We start from the raw sequence: 22013 nt of genomic DNA on the forward strand, positions 1-22013 counted from the left end.
TGGCGGATTCGAACCCACCACCTTAGGTGTACGCGGCTGGCGCCTTAGCTGGTTGAGCTATAGGCGCCGAGCCGTCTTGGCTTTTCTTACATCTCTTCTCTCTGCCTTCTCATCCTGGCCCTACTTGTAATGAAACTAACTCCCCCTCACCCTGCATCCCCACAAAGCCATTGCTACAAACTCCTCTTTTCTTCTAGAATAGAATCTGTGGCTTTGGCTTAAATAAAGAAGGGTGTTATTTAAATCACTACGCATCTGTGTGAGTGTAAAGTAGCCATTCAAAGTGGGGGGCATGTGGCTGTCATCTTGACGTCTCAGCTGAGTGCCTTCACTGCTACGAGATTTCTTCTTTGGAACTTGTTTGCATTTGCTGTTGTAGTTGTGGTCGTGCTCTCCCCCAGATAGCCACCCCTTCTCATTTGCCCCGCATGTCACCTCAATTGGCATCTCCAGCCATTCTACATAAAATCCTGTCCCCCACCCCTGGTGCTCCTTGCTTTATAGTCAGCACTTAGCACCTTCTGACTGACTTCAGCATTTGATTTGTCCTGTACTATATTTGCCTCCCCCAACTCCTGAATGGAAACTTCAGGAAGGCCCGGGTTCTTTTGTCCTGTGCTGCATGTCTGGTGCCCAGAACCACACATGGGACGAAGCAGGCACTCAGTAAATATTTATGGACTGCACTCCTGTGTCATGGCTAGTTGACACTCTAGTGACTGTACCACTTTGTACCTGTTTGCCTCTTCTCTCCGTAACACAAGCATTCCAAGGGTCATGTAACCTCTGTGAGGACTCTGGACTTACAGCGGTGCAGAACTCAGGAACTCACTCTCCCTGCAGATGGAGGCAGCAAAGAAAGCCTACCACGCAGCGTGCAAAGAGGAGAAGCTGGCCATCTCCCGGGAGGCCAACAGCAAAGCGGACCCCTCCCTTAACCCAGAGCAGCTCAAGAAATTACAAGACAAAGTAGAGAAATGCAAGCAAGACGTTCTCAAGGTAAACCATACACGATTCTTACATGTTGAGTGTCAGCATGTTACTTGTTTATGTGTCTGGCACATGGCAAGCCTTTTGTAACTGCTCAGTTGGGTGGGTGGACAGAGGGACAAATTTCAATGAAACACCTCCCTACCCTCAAGAAGGTCACATAGGTGAGCACCTTAGCACCTTACCTTACTATAACCATTGCACCTGCCTCGATGAGGGGCAGAGTGGGTGATGGGCAGGTGGGGGGAATGTTGCTTGTGCTCAAGGACACAGGATGGCTGGGATTGCTGGGGGCAGGAGAGGGGGGAGCAGAACTTGTGCTGGATATGGAGGAGTGAAGGAGCGTAGTCAACGTGAGGACTGATGTATGGGCTGGTGTGGAGGGTTATGAGGACAACCAAGTTTCTAGTCTAGGCTTCTGTATGCTTTCTTAGATGCTGCTGACAGGGGACCACTGAGGAGGGCCTGGGGCTCAGGGAGGAAAGGGCAGACTGATGTAGAAGGATCACTCTGCTTGTGTGGGGAGGGATGGCTGGGGGCAGAGACCTGGTGGAGGGGATGGGGGCATTGGGAGAGCTTGTCTGGGAAAAGGCTGGAAACTGCCCTGTGGCCTCATCAACGATAGGCCCCAAAGAGCACAGGGCCAGGCTGGGGCCCCAGAGAGTGGCCTCTCAAAGTTGGGGAGGATTTAAGAAGGGACTCTACAGAGCATGAAGAGGAGTTTCCTAGGGATGAGCAGGGTGGGCAGAGAAAGTGCTCTAGAGGCCCGCAGTGGCTCTGTACCAGTTGTCAGGGACAGCATAATGCAGTGTGCTGGTGGAACCCATGACCACCCCCCTCATTCCTTAGAGTGGGCTCCCCCTGCCATCCCTTACTTCACCCCAGGAGGCCACCAACTAACAGAAAATCACACTGAAGTGGTGAGGGGGAGGGATGTCTGTGGATGTGAGGTCACTGACCTCGAGGCCCACCCCTGCCAGATGCCTGTGCTCACTTGGTCAGGCGTTAGGGTTTCACGCATGTTCATGCTTCTCTAGATACCGTAGAGATGAGGCATTTATTTCCTTTCTTGTAAAACTGTTTTGGGGACAGTCTGGGAAGAAACAGCTGTGCAGGGGGAGGGGAAGTAGGCTGGAGGACAAAGGAGCAGGACTTTCTGGAATAATCCTGGCACCTAAGTATCAGAGCACTAGGAAGGAGAAATAAGGACAGCGAGGCTCCCAGAGAACGGGAGTGAGTGCCAGCCCCGAACTTGGTGAGGTGACTCCCCAAGTCATTGCTGTGGGCCAGGTCCAGGGCTCCAGGGTGACCCAGCACAGCCTCTCCCCACAGGGAGAGAGAGAGGACAAGAGTGTGTAGTAGGCTCGGTTCCGGGCACACTGATCTTCGGGGTAACGGCCCCTTCACCTGCATCGACCTGTTTGGGCCTTGATTCCATGGAGAGGCAGGACAGATGCCAACAGATTGGTTTGCCTTGCAGAAGTGGAGGGACTGGGGCTTAAGCTTGAAGTCTCTCAGACTCCAGGGCTCCAGCTCCTGCTCCTTGGGTTTGGAGTCTAGAGAGCCCTGAGAAGCCCTGGGGAAGGGGTAGGTGAGCTGAGGGCCGAGTGGAGATGAACTTCGTTTTGTGCCTGGGTTTTCACTTAGACCAAAGAGAAGTACGAGAAGTCCCTGAAGGAGCTGGACCAGGGCACGCCCCAGTACATGGAGAACATGGAGCAGGTGTTCGAACAGTGCCAGCAGTTTGAGGAGAAGCGCCTGCGCTTCTTCCGGGAGGTTCTGCTGGAGGTTCAGAAGCACCTAGACCTGTCCAATGTGTCCAGGTAAGTTTCCTCTGAGCTGAAAAATGCATCTCAATGAAGTTGGTGCAGAGCTGCTGTGCTCAGGCTAGGATGGCAGTGTGGATCAGAAAGTCCTCTCATAGCTGTTTGGTTCTCTTGCTTTTCTGTGGTCTTGGTGCCCAAGGAGGGCTCTTTTGCTGGGCCCGTCTGCAGCTACGGGCATTGTCAGCCTGTGCAGTGTCCTGCTGCCGGGCAGTGGGGTGGCCTGGCCAGACCAGCTGACCTCTGCTGGCTCCATTCATGGGTCTGGGCAGCAAAGAGGATGCCCATCTGGGGCTGCAGCGGGGTCCCGTGCTTCTAGGCTGGGTGTGCCCTGCCCCAGGATGGTCAGGGGCCCTCCCCATCCAGAGCAGTGTATTGTCAGCTCAGCCCTGACCTCTTGGTGGCTCCAGGCCCCAGGCAGCACAGACCCTCCCAGACTCAGTTCTCAGTCATGATACTTCTGTGCTTTCCTCGTCTTTGATCCCATGACACCTGGGCACAGGTGCAATCTACCCAAGGAGGGCGTAGACATCTGTTATCCCTCCAGCAGAGCCATGTGAAAGTGACTCTGGTCAAGGCTTATCATAAATAGGAAATGACATCTCTTTGTTGCCTTCTGTATAAGAATAATCAACAGTACAGCTACTCTGCCATCATTTGATTAATTTTTATGACAGTCTTGTAAAGTAGGTGGCACTGTCCCCATCTTATTGATGAGGAAACAGGCTGGGTGAGGTTAAATGACTTGCCCCCGGCCACACAGCTGGCAAGGGACAGGGTTGGTTGGTCTGCATCTGGCTCTTCTGTGTGTAACTTCCATTGACACATGGCCATCTTCCCTTGGTGTGTGTGTGTCTCCGGGCCCATGTTTCCTCTTTTTATAAGGACACCAGTCATACTGGATTAGGGCCCACCATAATGACCTCATTTTAACTTGATTACCCCTTAAGGACCCTATTTTCCAATAAAGCACTGGAGTTAGGACTCCAGCCCATTTTTTGTGGACAACACAACATAGCCCCTCACAGAGGGCACTGTGCCCGCTCAGCAGAGGAGGAGACTGAGGCCCAGGGGAGGTGGTGCTTGCCGGCCATGCAGATGCAAGTGAAGGTGTCAGCTCCAGCAGTCATGTGTCCCCTGCCCGTCCTGGTGGCAAGCGTCCTGCATTTGCACATCCACATGATAAACCCTCTGACTCTGACAGAGATGAGGGATAGGGGTGCTTCCTGACATACTTTGCTAGCCTTACCTCCAGGCCTGATTATGTGGGACCACACAGAGTGGTGCCATGGGGCCCACACCCAGGCCTTTTGCACTGTCTGATGCAGAGTATAGCCCCCTTTTTTTTTTACATGGTTTGATTTAAAGCTCATTTGTCAGAAGTCCACGCTGTGGTGGTTGTCTGTCCCCATCTGTGTGTGTGACAGCAGGTGATCTGCCTGAGCCAAGGGAAAAGTGTCCCTGATCTGTGTCTGTGACATTGATGCTGGTGTGGGCTGCATCACCCACAGGGCCTGCTGTGCCTGGCCCCTGCCTTCCTGAGAGCCACCTTTCTCTCCCTGGTTTAGCTACAAAACCATCTACCGGGACCTGGAGCAGAATATCAAGGCAGCTGACGCAGTGGAGGACCTGAGGTGGTTCAGAGCCAATCACGGGCCAGGCATGGCCATGAACTGGCCACAGTTTGAGGTAAGAGGAGGCCACACCCATGACCCCATCAGTCTGGGAGGGGACCTGGGTCCACAGAATTCAGTTACATGACGTCCTGCTCGTTCTAGACTCTGTGCTGGAGGTTGCCCTGGTCATTGGGCAGCCTTTGTGCACAGTGGCAGTGCAGACCAAGCTGATGCTCAGGGCTCGGGGGCAGCAGGCGTAGGAGGCCTCTGAGTCTCTGGTGGCACAGTTATATTCTTTCCAGTTAGGAACATCCGACAGTGGGCATTCCCTCCTCTCCCAGTGACTCTCAGGCATTGCAGGACACGTGGGACCTCAGGTGCCCACCCTATCTTGTGGGATGGTCAGGAAGGGAGCAGCCACAGTGTCTCCAGGCCTCCCAGTGCCCTGGCAAGGGGAGGCAGTCCCAGTGGGCAGCCCTCCTTGCCCTTTAAGCAAAGGACTTTTTAAAATCATCCTCAGTAGAGTGCTGTGGCATCACAGCTCACAGTAATTTCAGACTCTTGGGCTCAAGTGATTCTCTTATCTCAGCCTCCCGAGTAGCTGGGACTACAGGCACCTGCCACAACGCCCCGGCTAATTTTTAGAGATGGGGTTTCACACTTGCTCAGGCTGGTCTTGAACCTGTGAGCTCAGGTGATCTACCTGCCTCAGCCTCCCAAGTGTTAGGATTACAGGCATGAGCCACCACACCCTGCCCTAAACAAGGGACTTTTCCATACTTCGGCCATTAAAATTTGTGAGGCTGAGCCTTGGTTTTATTATTTATTTATTTATTTATTTATTTTTTGAGACAGAGTCTCAGGCTGTTGCCTAGGTAGAGTGCTATAGCATTACAGCTCACAGCAACCTCAAACTCTTGGGCTTAAGCGATTTTCTTGCCTCACCCTCCCAAGTAGCTGAGACTATAGGTGCCCACCATAACGCCCAGCCATTTTTTGGTTGCAGTTGTCATTGTTGCTCACCAGACCCGGCCTGGGTTCGAGCCCACCACCCTAGGTGTATGTGATCAGCACCCTGCCGACTGAGCTATGAGTGCCATCAAGTCTGAGCCTTCGAATATATTTATAAAATTCAAATGTGGGGATCTCAAGACTCATCTAACTCTGGTATTGGGTCCCCCAGAGCCACCTGGCTCACTGATGGTAGCACAGAAGGCAGAGGCTGCAAGTCTTACCATGCCCAGTTCCCTGTGACAGAGGCTGAAGTCTGCTGCCCCAGGGAGTGGTACAAGCCATTTGCCCTTTTTTTGTGACTGAGCTTCTCCATGGTAGAAAGGTTAATGGCCCAGGGCCTGGCCCGCTGAGCAGTGCCCCTTGTTAGGCCCTTGCCCTGGCCCTGGCCCACCACACAGGAGACTCTTTGCCTCCTTAGCCTGCATTTTTGTCATTCTCTACACTTGGGCTTCTGTTTTCTGGACCTTGCCAGGCAGATTGCTCCACATGACATATGGCCCCTGTAGCGGGCACTGTCTATACTACCCTCAGGACCTGCCCCCACTGGAAGCTACAGAGCAGGCCTCACCCTGCCACAGAGGCACAGGGAGAAAGAGGGCCAGGCCCTTCCTGAGTGGCAGGGCCTAGAGAGGGACAGCGCAGAACACTGTGCATCAGCACAGAAGCACGGGACATCACCTGTGAATTTGCCTGGGTCCCTTAGAGGCACCCACTGGTACCCAGAGAGGAGGGCAGTGGGGAGGCGTATGTGACACACTGTTTTCGCTGAGGTGGGTGTCCTGGCCAGAGCCCACTGGGCCTTCTCTCTGTGGGTCCCCAGGCTGGGAACCAGCATGTTTGCAGCAGTTGAGGATATGCCTGACCTTCTCTAATGAAATGACTTGTTTTTATTTTCCATGCCACAAGGATGAAGTAAGTTTCCATCTCTGGCTACCCCACTGTGTCAGTCCCCAGTGTATCTCTAGCCCCTGGGTCTGTGTGTGTGTCGATCCCAGCCTGGCTCTGGCAGTTCAGCTGATGCTGCTTCATTGTCAGAATTGTTAAAAGCGGGTCCTTCCTCTCAGGGTCTGCTTGGCCCTTGGGAGCCACCTATTCAGGGTAGATTTATATTCAGAAGTCACCATGGGAACTCTAAGGTTCTGCTTGAGTTCTCAGCCAACTTATTTCCATCAGGAAAATAATTATTAGACAAAAGGTGACCTAGATTTGGAGTCAGGTGCTCAGGTCTGCCACCTATTCTCCATGGGCAGGTCACTCTTCCCTTCTCAACCTCAGTTTCCCCATCTGACAAAATGACAGATGTTTCTAAGATGACTTGTAACCTAGAAGTTCCATAACTGCATATGAGCAAAGCTGTGGACTTAGCCACACAAGTTTTAGTTAAAGTTGTTTGATGATGGGTGGAGATGGGAGGGAAGGAGAATTCTCTAAACATCTGTGTGTGCACACATAGACACACACTTTTCTGGAAAATCAAGAGGTAGCCTCCCTTGCTCTTCTTCCCCACTCCCTCTGTTTCCAGCACAGTTGATACAAACCTGCTCACTGCTAGGAAAGTAGTAAAGCTTCAGGAGATAAATACTTTGCTTGGTTTTGTCAGCCCCCAGCAGGCTGCTCAGATTCAGAGAAGTTCCAGGGTGGATTTATCAGGGAGGACTCTGCTCCCTGGAGACTTGAGCAGACCGGGAGGCCCCAGTCTGGCATGGAATACAGAATGCTGTGCATTGGTCCTGGTCTGCTGTCATCCACTCCATGTCCTGGACACTCTGTCCTCCCAGGAGAGAGCTGCACAGGCAAGGGCTGGGCAGTTGTAACAGTCCGACAGCCAGGGCCTCTGAGGAGTCCCACTTGAACAGTGAGTGAGGAGGGTGTTCAGATCACATGTGTCCATAGGTGAATGTGGGAGCCTGAGGCCTGCTGGAGACAAGGGTGAATGCTGAGTGGGTGCTGTGGATGGATGTGGCTTTATCTCCTTTAACACCTGTTGCCTAGGAGTGGTCCGCAGACCTGAATCGAACTCTCAGCCGGAGAGAGAAGAAGAAGGCTGCTGATGGTGTCACCCTGACAGGCATCAACCAGACAGGTGACCAGTCCCTGCAGAACAAGTCTAGCAGGTGAGTGAGCACAACCTCACTCCAAAAGAGGCCATCCCAGTGGAGGGGTCCCCAGCGCTATCTGTGTGGTCCTGGGCACCAGCTTCTCAGGGGACAGGGGGTCATCTTCCCTGCTGTTGTGAGAGCTGCTAAAAGATCCAAAGTGGGAGCCTTTGCCAGGAGTGCACGTCAGGTCTGAGGACCTGATGTCAGCTTCAGTGACACTGCCCTGCGTGGATGTGGCTGTGGGAGATTGCTGCTCTTCCATTTGGGCAGTCCAGGCGCTGCCAAGCTTGTGCTTATTTTCCATGTGTGTGCTGGCGCCAGTCGAGGAAGGAAGTGGCAAGGCTGCCAGGTGCCCCCTTTTGAAGTCACCTCTTCGCTGACAATGTTGGTGATTTCTAACTTAGTTGCTGGCTGATAATGAGTTGTAGATATAAGGATGGTCCCATGGCCATTAGAGCCTTCTGAAAAGTGTGTGCTAGAGGAGGGCCCCATGTAGGGGCTGCCTAGAGGCCTTCATGCCACATTCAGTAATAGTCACCTAGAGTCTAGGGCTGCCTAAGAAGGCTCAGCCCAGGTTCCTGGGGCCCCGGGCTCTCCAGCAGATGATCTACTATGCCCATTAAGCAGTAAGCGTCTCTCCTGGGGACCAGCTGATATCTGTGTGCCTGGAGGTGAGGTGGAGAGGGTGAGACCCCACCTCAGAGGCTAGGGCTACTATACCAGAGCAGGCTGGGGGCCAGGGAGGAAGAGGCCTTGTGGTTTCAGACACGTAGACTGATTGTCAGCCGCCATCAGGCTTGGGTCCAGTGTCCTTCACCAGGCTGGAGCCAGAGAGGTAGTTGCTGGCCACTCAGTGTCACTCTGTGGCATTTGAGGAATATCCTCCCTTCCTCAGCCCTGGGGTGGGAGAGGCTGACTGAGCTGTCTATTCAGTGTGAGGTGCTGTTCCCCCAAGCTGTGGATGTGGAGGTGAGAGGTTAGTGCTGTCTGGAGAGTCCAGGTCCATCAGGCCAGGCACTGAGTGGGTAGCAGGCCGCCCCGTTATGGCCTCCTGTAGAACACTGTGGGCCCTTCAGCCCAGTTCCCAGGTGCTGGCCTTCAGCAGGACTGGGCTAGGCTCAGGTCTCTGCCTTCCTTCTGGGCCTCGCACAGGAGGTGCCTGATACAGGTATGCAAATGGGCTCTCTCTGGAGCACAAAAGGAGTTTCCTTTCTATCTAGAAAGGGCGGCACAGCAGTCATTAGTCCTGGTTTTGGAAGCTCCAGCCTTAGGAGCACAGGGGAACTGGACACTGGACCCCATGGTAGTCAGGAGGAGGGCTGAGGGCTGCAGAAGGCTAAGGAGCACCTGCTATATCATTGGGCCTGGGGACTTGCCAGCCCACAGCAGGGAATGCGGACTGGGGGAGCCCTGAACTGGAAGCCATTTTGCTCCCACTGTGGCCTGTTGCTCCCACCCCAGGGCCCTGTTCTAGGCTGGCTGGAGGAGAAACAGGCTCTTATCCTCAGGTGCTTTAAGCAGTTCACGGTACCGCCGCATGCTCTACCCTAGTCCTTTCTGCTGAGAGTACACGGTCTTCCATTCGGATAAGGAGCTGACCTGTCCCTGCTGTGCTGGGGTCCCCTGAAAGCTCTCTCTCTCCCTGTAGCAACCTTAGTGTCCCGAGCAACCCCGCGCAGTCACAGTCCAGCTACAACCCCTTCGAGGATGAGGACGACACGGGCAGCACCGTCAGTGAGAAGGAGGACATTAAGACCAAAAAGTTGGTGAACAAATGCTTCCCTCTAGTTCCCACCTCGCTGTCTCTCTCCCTCTCTCTCTGTCCAGGGCTCTGGCCCAATATCTTGCCCCTCAGCACCCAGCAGCGCATGAAGCCCTGCAGGAGGCGGGCACCTGGCACAGTGCACGGGACTGGCACCGCTAACAATCTGGTTGCTTTTTCTCTGTCCTCTGTTAACCCTTCAAGGCCCGGGCACCACCTTGGCACACCAGAAGACGACAGATGGGCAGTCTGTGCTGGGGACCTGCAGGAGCAGGGACCTCCGGGCTGCCTCTGGGGCACTGGTGTGGGTCACCACCAGCCGCCTGCTCTTACCTATTGGTGGCTCAGGTTGAGTGTGAATGGCATGAATTCTCACCAGGGCCTGGCTCCATCCATGCTGTCACGCAGAGGGAGCTGTACGCCTTCAGAAAGAGTCCTGAGCCCTGTGCCTCACAGCGCCTGCACCCTCCCCTCACAGGGGCAGAGGCTCTGGGTGGGGGCCTCACGCCCTCTGCCAGCCCTGGCTGAGGCCCCTGTGTCAACCCCTTTCTTACAGTGTGAGCAGCTACGAGAAGACCCAGAACTACCCCACCGACTGGTCAGATGACGAGTCCAACAACCCGTTCTCCTCCACGGATGCCAATGGGGATTCAAACCCATTCGATGAGGATACCACTTCAGGGACGGAAGTGCGAGTCCGGGCCCTTTATGACTACGAGGGTCAGGAGCATGATGAGCTAAGCTTCAAGGCCGGTAGGTGGGCTCCTATCCAGGGTCTGGATGATGACTGTCCAATCTGTAGGGAGGTAGGTCTGCATTTTTCTCTTAAGTCTGACCAAGCACCTCCTGGTTTGCCCATTACTATGAGTCCTTGCCACCAGCCCTCCCACTCTCCAGTTTCTTTCTTTTTTTTTTTTGAGACAGAGCCTCAATCTGTCGCCCTGCCTCCACCTCCCAAGTAGCTGGGATTACAGGCACCTGCCACAATGCCTGGCTATTTTTTGGTTGCAACCATCATTGTTGTTTGGCAGGCCCAGGGTGGATTCGAACCCACCAGCTCAGGTGTATGTGGCTGGCACCTTAGCCGTTTGAGCCATAGGCACTGAGCCCCACCCTCCAATTTCAAAAGTAGCATGTGCTTGGAAGGGCATGGTAGCTCGAGCCTGTAATCCTAGCCCTCTGGGAGGCCGAGGCAGGTGGATTGCATGAGCTCAGGAGTTCAAGACCAGCCTGATCAGGACCCTCTAGAAAAACTGAGACAAGAGGATCACTCAAGCCCAGGAGTTTGAAATTGCTGTGAGCTGTGATGTCTCAAAACAAAAAACAGACAAACAAAAAGTAGCAGGTACTTGATGCCAGAACTCGGGGAACAGTGAGGCACCTTGTGCCTTTGCCACTGAGGGTGGGAACAGGACACAGTCTGGTCACACAGAACAAACTGTGGGCCAGGACCACTAGCCTGCCCCAGAGGAGCTGCCAGAGAATCCCTCTCAGTGCTCCATGTGCCCCTGGGCCGGGCACCTGTCAAAGGTTCTCCCTACAACCAGAGTGTGTGCATACCTCCCCATGCACGCCCCTGTGTGGCCAGCAGCAGAATCCCTATGTTAGAAAACAGTCTGGATCCTGATTATGTGTGTTCTACCTGTGGAGATTATCTGTCTGGTACCTTTTTAAAAAAAAAAGTGCTGGTTGTGGGCGGTGCCTGTGGCTCAAAGGAGTAGGGCGCCGGCCCCATATACTGGAGTTGGTGGGCTCAAACCTGGCCCTGGCCAAAAACTGGGGGGGAAAAAAATGCTTGTTGCAGTTTACCAAAATGGGCTGCAACCTTCAGTTTGTAAAGCACTATCTTAGAGCCTGTGCAAGGAGTGGCCTAGGGCCAGAGCAACCTGTTTCTCCCTCTACCTTGCCCCCTCCTCGAGGCCACCCTGAACCAGCATCCATCCCTCTGAGAAGAGGGAGGCTGGGCCAGAACTCAGCCACACAGACTGAGTATGTCCTAGCCCTTGGCTATGTCTTGGGGAAGACCCTCAGCCCTGACTTGGGTGGGGGCTGCCCCATACCCAGCCTTTGGCTCCTCCCTGTGGTGCTGCCCAGCTGTCCATAGGTACTTGTCTCCAGGGCTGGTCATCAGGTTCCTCTGGCCAGTTTTAGAAATTCTGTTACATGCCTTTAAATTATCTTTGTCTAGTTTTCTGCTATCTTTTCTTGGGGTTATTACCCTGATTTTGTTGGTTTTTAATTTCTAATTCTTTTTTAATCTTATTCAATCTGTTAGGATTGACAGTAACTGTAACGTTATAGTTTTTTTTTTTTTTTTTTTTGCAGTTTTTGGCCGGGGCTGGGTTTGAACCCACTACCTCCAGTATATGGGGCCGGCACCCTACTCTTTTGAGCCACAGGCGCCACCCTAGGGTTTTTTTTGTTTGTTTGTTTTTGAGACAAAGTCTCACTGTGTCGCCCTTGGTAGAATGCTATGGTGTCACAGCTCACAGCAATCTCAGACTCTTAGGCTTAAGCGATTAATTCTCTTGCCACAGCCTTCCAAGTAGCTGGGTCTATAGGCACCTGCCACAATGCCCAGCTACTTTTTTGTTGCAGTTATTGTTGTTTAGCAGGCCCAGGCTGGGTTTGAACCTGCCAGCTTCTGTGTATGTGGCTAATGCCCTAAACATTGAGCTATGGGCTCTAGTAATTTTACAGGTTTAAAGTGTTTCCTCCAGCTGTAAGCAAATTGTCAAAAGTAACCTGATTAAAGAATGTTTCTAATTACTAGCTCACGTTTGCACAGCTTAAAAAGTTCTTATTTATTTTGTCCATTTTCTATGTTATTTTGCTTCTTTATGACAGAAAATTAGCTCCCAGCCAGTGCTGCCTGTCTTCCATCTTTCACGGTGCCTTGGCTGCTTGCTGGGTCTTAGGTGCTGGTGGGGCCCTCCTTGGGGCTGCCCAGCACATGACAGCTCCATACTGAGGGCCTATTTCTAGATCCTGGAGCAGGGTCTGTGGGCACAGCAACCCAAAAGGACAAGGTCAGAGAAATGCCCGGCACCCTCCTGGTGAAAGTATGGGAGATGGTGGTGGTTCCTCCTGGCCACTGCCCTGTATCCCCTGGGTCTGCTCCTGATTCTTCTAAATCAGATTTGCAGGAGAATGGATCTGGCAGCAGTGGGAGTATGAATTGGTATTTACCACGTGCCTGTCCCATCCCAGTGTCATTCAGGTCTTAATATATAACCCTCACAGCACCTGCAGTCTACAGATGGGAGCAGCTGACTCAGGGCTCCCTGCAACCAGTGGCAGCTCTGGGATGTGCGCCTGAGCCATACTGGGTGTTGGCCCTGCTGGTATCATGATCACTATTGCTGCCATTTCAGAGAAGCATTGCTAAACTTGTCCTAGCCACCTGCCTGAGGAGAAATTATATCTGGGTATGAAAAATGGACCGCTGGAGCTATACACTCACCAGCAAAGGCCAAAGAACATGTGAGACTAAGTCCCCACCAACGTGCTTGCCCCTGAGGTCTGAGCCAGCAGGTCCCCACAGGCTTCTCTGCAGTTAGTCACCAGTCAGAAGCATACAGGCTAATGGGTAAACAGCAGATCTGGGACCTTGCCCCAGTGTGACCTCTCCCATCACTGCCCTGGTCACACTTTGATCTTGTCCCCAGGTCTGTCTCCTTGAGAGACTAGGCTCCATCTCTTCCTCTCTTATCTGTGTGTCCTCTACCCAAGGCCAGGCCCAAGGTAGGGTTCCTTCAAGTTTGAGCAAACAGCTCTCAACCACACTCATACACATAGCCATAGGAGATTCCACCTCAGATTGTTGGGAAGGGTTGACAAATGTCATCTTGTCCAAGCCCTGGGCCACATGCAGGTACAGCTCTCAGACATGGTCCCTGCCCCTCACACAGCCTGCAATCTGACAGTGGGAAGGTTTAATATAGGCACAGAGACCATGGTATGGGGAGGATTTAAGAGAGAACAGCGTAGATAGCCAGCATGCAAAGGATGGGGCACAAGCCTGGGAAGAAGTCCTCCCACCTGGCGGGAGGAGGTCAGGAGGCACACACCTGCAGCGCTTGACTCTGCTGTCTCCTTGGGAGTCATTGTAGCAACTGAGAACTGTTTGCTCTGGGGTCACTGTGTGAAACTGTCCTTTCTAGATCTTTCAGAGGCCATGTAATCAAAGAGGCAGCTTAAAATGCAATTTATACCAGGCACAGCTGCTCATAACTGTAATCTCAATGACTTGGGAGGCTGAAGTGGTAGGTTCACTCAAGCACAGGAATTTAAGACTGGCCTGGACAACATATCCAAGAAAAAATTAATAATTAAGAAAAATTAGTTGGGCATTGGAGTGGCCACCTCCAGATACTGGGGAGGCTAAGGCAAGAGGATCACCAAAGCCCAAGAGTTTGAGGGTATAGTGACGTTTGACTGTGCCCCTGCACTCCAGCATGGGCAACAGAGCAAGACCTCATCTCTAAAACAAGAGGAGGATACAGTTTAGTATAAAACTACCCAGGCCTTGCCCTTCTACCCAAGGTGGGGACCCTCTGTGGCCCAGGAGCCCCTGAGGATAGCTCTCCAGGCCACAGCCTGTACCACCCACCCTCTTTTTTTTTTTTTTTGGGACAGAGCCTCAAGCTGTCCCCCTGGGTAGAGTGCCATGGCATTACAGCTCACAGCAACCTCCAAGTCCTGGGCTCAAGCGAGTCTCCTGCCTCCGCCTCCCAAGTAGCTGGGACCACAGGCGCCCGCCACAACGCCCGGCTATTTTTTGGTTGCAGCCGTCATTGTTGTTTAGCGGGTCCAGGCTGGGGATTCAAACCCGCCACCTTAGGTGTACGTGGCTGGCGCCTTAGCCAGTTGAGCTATAGGCGCCGAGCCACCACCCACCCTCTTACCAAGACCACTCCCTCTTTGTCTTGTAGGGGACGAGCTGACCAAGATGGAGGATGAAGATGAGCAAGGCTGGTGCAAGGGACGCTTGGACAATGGGCAGGTTGGCCTATACCCAGCAAATTATGTGGAGGAGATTCAGTGACAGGCCAGGGCCAGGCCGGCAGAGGGACGGAGGCGGTGGCCCAGGAGCTCCAGTGCCTCCCACCGGCCATGTGGGTGTCCACTCCTATTCCTGCAGAAGATGAAGGTCCGTTGCTCTTGGCTTCATGGTGTCCCTGGCAGTCAGACAGCTGGTCATTTCACCTGGGGCTCGGCACCTTTCCAAGTGCAGCTGCAGGGATCTGAGCGCAGGAAGATGCAAAGCAACAGAGAAGCAGCCGGCCCCCTGCCGCCGCCTGCTGCGTTTGTCGGCTTATCATGGATCTGTGTATTCTTGACCTTGTCTCTCCTCTCCTCCGAGTCAATGGTGGGTTATGCTGATTCTAGTTCACTGATCACTTTCTCTGGTGAGTCCCGTCACTTGCAACTTAAATGAACAAACTTAGATGCCATTTTCTGAGTAAAGATTTTGAGGTTTTTAATTTAAAGGCTGTGTACAGTTATACTTTTTTTATACCTGTTCTTCCATTCGTTTATACTTAAATTATGGCACAGACTAGCGTAGGAATTGGTCTTGAGGATTGGTATCTCTACTTCCGTGCTGTGCCATTAATCAGCCATGCCACTGTGTGGGTAAGCTGCAAGGGGTGAAGCTCATGACGATGTTGGAGGTGGGAAGTTGTAGAAAGATGGGCACATTATGGACTCCTACTGTGAGTGCCCTTTCTGTATGGGGGTGACTGAATGCAAGTTTCAGATATAGCCATAGCTAGTATAGCCCCCAAAAGTCGCCATATTTAAAATTTTTCACTTTAATTTTGCTTAAAACTTTACTCTTTTGCAAATTAACAGCTTTATCAGTGATTTGGAAGGTTAAAAAGTAATAAGACTAACTTTTCAAGCAAATGCATTTGTGTCTTGGTGTCTATCTGTACATATTACTTGATATCCAGAGAATCTAAAGATTCTGTCTACTGTTTTGATGAGATTTGACAGCGGGTTTCATTTGTGAATGGCATGACGTCTGTGGCGTTTGGGCACAGGCCTGACTGGCCAACTGGACCTTCTCCCAGGCTCAGATGTGTGTCTGGGCCCCTCTGACGTGGAAACTTCAGGAGAGAGACTTAATGTATCCTTACTGGCTGGCCTCAGGCCCTGCTTCTGCCTGGCCTTCATCCTTGGTCCCGCAGCAGAGCACTGCAAACACCGCATCTTTGCAGCAGCCGCAAACTTCACAGTCGTCTGTATTCCTTGTGGGCAAACAAAAGCTGGATCTCACCCACAGCACAGGCCTCTCTGAGTGTCCTTAGTCTCCAGAGAGCCAGGAGTGCTGTGGTCCAAGCTACACTGTGGTCACGTGGTGGGCAAGGCGGGTGGGACTTTATTTTGTGTGTCTCAGACCCTGGGCCTGTCCTGCCAGTCACAAGCTATGCATTTACCCTATTTCCAGCGAACTTAATGTCTTGCTGGGAGGTGGATATGTGTCTGTGTCTTTGTCTGTCATAAAACTTACCAGCAGAAGTCCTCATTCCTATGCTACAGATTTACCAAAAATTGTCAAGTCTTTTAAGTTTAGTTCCTTTAAATGTATAGTATTTTAGGGGAAAAAAAAATCAATAAATGGTTGATCTCCCACATGTGCACGTCCCTTTGCTGTGCGTCTGTCCTCACGCCTATACCCCGGGTTGCTGTGTCCTCCTTGGAGTTTATCAGCTTTGGAGCTGGGCAAGGTCCGGGGCACCAGACCCTGCCAAGGAGTCACAGTCCCACTGGCTCTGCCAAACTGGAGATTGGGGATTTGAGGCACCTGAGCCTCTCGGGCCTCACCTCCAGAGACCTGCTGTTGTAGACCCCTGGCTTCCCCATGTGGGCAGTGGTGACACTTTCTTTGCCTGTGATCCAGACGGCAGGATGAAAGCAGTGTGGCCAGATTTCCAATTTTACTTATATTGTCTACAAAGAGCACATCTCCAGACAGCCCCAAGGGGTAGGAACAAGTCTCCCATTTCTATTCTCCAGAGGAGGAAACAGAGGTTCCAAGAGCCAGCTAGTCCCAGGCACAGCAGAACCCCCAAGGAACCCTCCATCCTCCCTGGGTAGACAGAGGAAGGAGGCCCGGCTTGGCAGCCCTAGCCAGTTGGAAGAGATGGGAGAAATGAGATGTGAAGGCCACCCTTGCCAAGCCCTAGTCAGGCTGCCTAGGAAGGCACCCCTCTGGGCCCAGGGCCTTGCAGCTGAGCAGCTACCCCTGCAGAGTGGCTTTGCCCCAGCTCAAGCAGGGCAGGAGGTGAGTCTTTGCTGTCCAGATTCCTTATCTGATGCAGGTGGGTCCCCTTCTCTCCCAGCTTCTGAGGGAAGGGCCTTGCAGCTGAGCAGCTACCCCTGCAGAGTGGCTTTGCCCCAGCTCAAGCAGGGCAGGAGGTGAGTCTTTGCTGTCCAGATTCCTTATCTGATGCAGGTGGGTCCCCTTCTCTCCCAGTTGCCAGAGCCTGGCAATAGGCTGCCCACTTCCTAGGGTGGAACTCAGCCCCTGTCTCCACAGCCCAAGCTGCACAGAGGTTGGCAGGATGGATGGAAGGGAAGGTCCAGAAGCAGGCTTCTGGGGCCCCTGGGCTTGAGCTGCTGTCCAGGCCCCATAAGCAGCTCCAGCCGTGGAGAGACTGGCTACATACTAGGCTGGGTGAAGTGACCTTGCTCACATCTCCTAACTGTCCTCCTGCCCTGCCCTTAAGCCAGTTTGGGAACCTCACCTTGCTCCTTTGGGCCTCAGTTTCCCCAGGCAGGAGCAATGCCTGCCTTCCCTGCTGGTAGGTTATAGTATGGGGAGAAGGCCACAGGCACTCAGGAGGTGTCATTCTCATGCCTGAGTGACACCACAGGCTAGGGGCAGGGACCCTCTGCCATGTATGGCTGCCCCTCCTGTGCCCTGCGTGCTGGGCCACCAAGTTTTCTTGGCCCCTCATTCCTCCCACAGCCACTGCCCCCAATCAGTGTTGTCACCAACTGTCCCTTGAGCTGACTCTAGGATGACTATCAGCCCCATAGCCCTCTCCTATGCAGGAGCTCAATGGGGGTCGGGAAGTGGGTATTTCATCAATCCTCTCTGACCCCCTGGGCCCCCTACCTTGGTAATGCTGGGGGTGAGTGAGCATAGCCTTGTGACTGGGGCAGGGGTCTGGCTACAGGGTCGCTAGAGGACTGCAGGCAGGGCCCTGATCCCCCAAACATGTGAGCCCTCTCCCTGTCTGGCCTGGCCTCTCTGGAGAAGGCGCAGAGGGGACCCCTCACAAACCCACAGGATAGCCACAGGGGAGCTTGAGAAGGGCCCCTGGGGACCACCTGACCAAATCCCTCCTAGTTCAGAGAAACTGAGGCCAAGTGAGGGGGAGGACTGACTTGCCCACAGGCAGAGACCCCTGTATGGCCCCTCCTGGCAGGGGATGGGTTGGCTCTCCTGTCTGTGCATTGGGCAGTCACTCGCCCACCATGCATTCATTGAGCACCTGCTGTGAGACTGGTGCCAGGAGAAATGTGAAGAGCCAATTTGCCCCTGAGGAGCTCCTCAGGCTCAGAGACAGACCCGTGTCTGACATCAAGGGGACAGAGCCAGAGAGGAGGAGGTAAGCTTGTCTGCTGAGATTGTGCACAGTGAATTCTGGAGCAGTCTCCGGTTATCAAGACAAAGGCTTCCCCACCCAGGCCCCAGCCCAAAGGGGCAGAGCACTGCTTGGGCCTTGAGCTGTTGCCCAGGCAGGAGGTCAGGCTGGACCACAGACAAATGGAAGAGGACTTCAGCCACAGTGAGACCTGAGGCACAAGCAAGCACCTAAACTTCATTGGCTGCAAAGTGGGGATGATAACGGAGGATGACTTTGGGGAGTATCAGAAGCTGAGGCCCTGCCAGGTGGGCAGGGGATGTGGGGAGGTGCCCTGTATGCTGCCTTTCCTCCCCGATTCTTTTCACAGTCCATGCTCTTCCCAGGGTGGTGGCTGCGCCTTTTGCTCCCTTTCCCACCTATCCTGCCCTAAGCGTCCTTGGAGGTGGGGTGGGCAGGTCTGTGTCCCTCCTCAGCCCTTTCCCAGACACCCATGAGAGACCCCTGTCCCTCTGTGAACTCCAGGCTGGATCTCTGTGGTCTCTGGTGGGAGTGAGCAGAAGGGCCCTGGGGTTTAAATGGAGGCAGCTCCAGGTAGCCCCAGTGACCAGAACTAGGGTCAGGATGGAGGTAGCTCCACCATGACCAGGAGGATGGCCCCAGGTAGAGCTGAAGCTGGCCTGGCCTGCAGCTGAAGTACAAGGCTAATTCCTGGTCCACCACGGACCAGGTCAGAAGAACCACCAAGCCAGTGCTGTGATCTGAATGTTTGTGACCTCCAAATTCATGTTGATTATGTTTACCTGGATGGAGCTGGGACATATTCTTCTTAGTAAAGTATCCCAAGAATGGGGGAAAAAAGTATCTAATGTACTCAATACTACTATGAAATCAATATATAACCACCTACCCAATCATACGAATGGCAAAACGTAACTATAGTCCATAAAGTAGAAGGGAAGAGGAGAGACAGGGATAGGGAGAGGGGATATGGGAGAAGAGAGGGTATTCCGGAGGACCTCATCTAATGTGCATGATGCAATGGTACATTTCAAAACTATTAAGAAATGAGTATAATTGTGATGGATGAGTTACTTGGTTCAATGTAAACATTTCACACTGTATATCGAAGCAGTACCCTAACCCCCATAAATGCATCAATGTACAAAGTTATGATTTAATAAAAAATAATTATTTAAAATAAATAAACAAATTCATGTTGAAATCCCAACCAACAGTGATAGTGTATAGGAGGTGGGCCTTTGGGAGGTGATCAGGGCATAAGGGTAGACCTGGGCATTCAGGAAAGGGAGCAAATGGGGCATTCCTTGGCACAGTGACTCAGCTCACACCTGTAATCCCAGCACTTTGGGAGGCTGAGGCAGAAGAATCACTGAGCCCAGCCTGCAGTGAACTATGATCGTGACACTGCACTCCGGCCTGGGTGACACAGAAAGCCCATCTTTAAAATAAACAAATTTTAAAAAAGTAAATGAGGCCTAAGGGAGCTAGTTGGCCCCTTCCACCATGAACGCCCTCCCTTGAAAATGGTCATACAGCAAGGTTCTCCTTACCTGGGACATGCCCCCTCCAAGACCGCCAGGGGATGCCTCATCGTCCCTATACAACTTTTTTTCCTACACTTACACAATTAAGTTTAATTTATAAATTAGGCATAGCAAGAGATTACTCATAATAAATAATAAAGCAGAACAATTACAATATGCTGTAATAAAGGTAAGTGAATGTGGTCTCAGAATCTCCTGTACTGTCCTGACCTATTTTGTGATGAGATGATAAAATGCCTACATGATAAGACAAAGTAAGGTGAATGGCACAGGCATTGCAATGAAGCATTTAAAACTCATGAATTAGGGGCAGCGCCTGTCGCTCAAAGGAGTAGGGTGCCAGCCATATATGCTGGAGGTGGCAGATTCAAACCCAACCCTGGCCAAAAACTGCCAAAAAAAAAAAAACCTCATGAATTATTTATTTCTGGAATTTTCAACTTAATATTTTCAGACCATAGTTGACCATGGGTAACTAGAAACATGAAAAGAAAAACCATAGATAGACTACGGTATAAACCTTCTCACAATGTGTGAGCACTGTTTTCCAGATGAAAAAACTAAAGCCAGAGAAGGGGATGGTTTTGGTCAGGGCCACTCACATGTGCCCAGCGCCTGGCAGCAGGTGTTGACTCGGGATGGTTCTGCTGCTAAACCAATGTTTAATACCTGATGGGCTTCTTACCACTTGGCTTGCTGGGCTGCACCCCAAAGTTTCTGAGTGACCAGCTTAGGGATGGAGCCCGGAGTTGGCACCCCTACCAAGTCCCAGGTTATGCTGGCTGAGCACCTCACTCCAACAACCACTGGTCCCCAAAGTAAGTCAGTACTACCAAAGGCACCAGCAAGTCTCTGTTTGGTGGTCACGCTGATTTTACATGATCAGAAAACATCCCCTAATGCCAGCTCTGGGGCATAAAATCTGGGCCCCACAGACCCAGAGACTCATCAGTCTGGTCCCAGGCCCAAGGTAGTAGGGACAGAAGAGACAAAGACAGCCCAGGAGGGAGGGACACAGGCCAGTCTGATGTCTCATCCTGAGCTATTCCCATGGTTTCCAAGCAAGGGGCAGGGAGGTTTTAGATGGTGACCATGTGGTAGAGGTCACCTGTGGATGGACACCTTGTTGTGTTACTGATGAACTGTGTGTCCATAGGCAAGTCCCTTCATCTCACTGCCCCTTGGTTTCCTTATCTAGACATGACAAATGGTTCCTGTCTTCCCTCTAATTATGTGCAGTCAGGGTGTGAAAGTGCTTGATAAAACACACAAATATGGGCTGCCTTACTGTGAAGATTGTCTCAAACCCACATACCATCCCAGGCCAAGCCAACAGTAATCGCATCCCAGGTGGAAACTCCAGCTTCTTCCAACCAGTCACTAAGCCTGAATTCTTCTAAACAAAATAAGGCTGTGTATAAGGAGACTGACAGAGGATTTTTGTTCTTCTTTGAAACTTTATGATAACGAACAGTCCTACAAAAGCATAAAATGAAGACAACGTTTACCACTGTGGACCATGAGGTCATATTCCTTGTACTGGAGCTTGCCTCCAACTGCATGACCTGGACCAAGAAAGTATTTAATTTCTCTAAGCCTTGGTTTGCTTGTCTCTAAAATGGTAATAATAGTAGTAAACATTTGTATTTCACTCTATGCCAGGCACTGTTCTAAACTCTTTCATATTTATTGTTTATTCCTCACAGCAACCCCATGAACTATGTAATATTACTGTCCCTATTTTATAGGTGAGGAAACTAAGGCACAGAGAGATAAGGTAATTGCCCAAGGTACAGTCCTTACTGCACACAGCTAGGATTCAGCCTAGTGCCCTGCCTGCGAGGCTATGCTATTGGACTATGAGGGCGCTGGCCTGAGAGCGGTTTAGCACCTGATCCTGAGCTCGCACCCAGTGGCGCTCATTAAATGACACCTATTTTGACTAGGGTTACCCCACCTACAAAGCTGCCTGACCTAAGAGCCCACTCCTGCTCTGGAGCCCCTCCTTTCAGCACATCTGTTGGTCTGTCTGTCACTTCGGCCAGACAGGGAGACTACAGGGATTGGGCTCAATCTCTCCAGCCCCAGTGTCTGTGGAGCTAAACTGAAAAATAGTGAAACAAAGTTAGAACTGTGAAACCCAGCTTATATTGTTTTAGGCCTCTCTAAATTCTTTGTGGAAAGGGCTAGGACAGGAAGGAACAAATGAACAAATTGACTAAATATCACCCTTTTTGAGAAAAGGATACCTAAAACCAACTGTTAGGGGGCCAAAGCTCAGCTGTGAGAAGGGTACAGTGTGGCAGGCCTGGCTGAAGGCTGCAGAGACCCTGAGTGCAATGGGGCCAAGAGTATGAGGATTCCAATGACCCTGAGCCCCACAGCTGCAAATCATTCAGATCACCAAGGTAAAGCTGACAGTACACAGAATGTAAATACTCTTAATTTTTTTTTTTTTTTTTTTTTTTGAGACAGAGTCTCACTTTACTGCCCCTGTGGTGTCATAGCTCAGAGCAACATCAAATAATCTCTTGGGCTCAA

The 22013-nt window shown here is 52.0% G+C and overlaps 1 protein-coding gene across 3 annotated transcripts in view; it reads left to right on the forward strand.

Moving 5' to 3' along the window:
* Nucleotides 1-15937, forward strand: part of PACSIN2 (protein kinase C and casein kinase substrate in neurons 2) — a 126770-nt gene extending 110833 nt beyond the window's left edge. For 2 of the 3 annotated variants that reach the window (XR_002771615.1, XR_001160988.2), the window contains exons 5-10: nt 844-999; nt 2638-2813; nt 4382-4502; nt 7436-7557; nt 9191-10057; nt 14239-15937. Coding sequence is in view for 1 of the 3 variants with exons in the window: in XM_003783134.3 (XP_003783182.1) it covers nt 844-999; nt 2638-2813; nt 4382-4502; nt 7436-7557; nt 9191-9304; nt 9861-10057; nt 14239-14351 (999 nt within the window). In the remaining 2 variants the exon portion in view is untranslated. The remainder of the gene's footprint in view (nt 1-843; nt 1000-2637; nt 2814-4381; nt 4503-7435; nt 7558-9190; nt 10058-14238) is intronic. The other variant, XM_003783134.3, reaches the window with a different exon arrangement.
* Nucleotides 15938-22013: the final 6076 nt, after the last annotated feature.

This window comes from Otolemur garnettii, unplaced genomic scaffold (assembly GCF_000181295.1).
Source record: "Otolemur garnettii isolate 467f Iridium unplaced genomic scaffold, OtoGar3 scaffold00007, whole genome shotgun sequence".
Classification (NCBI taxonomy): Eukaryota; Metazoa; Chordata; class Mammalia; order Primates; family Galagidae; genus Otolemur; species Otolemur garnettii.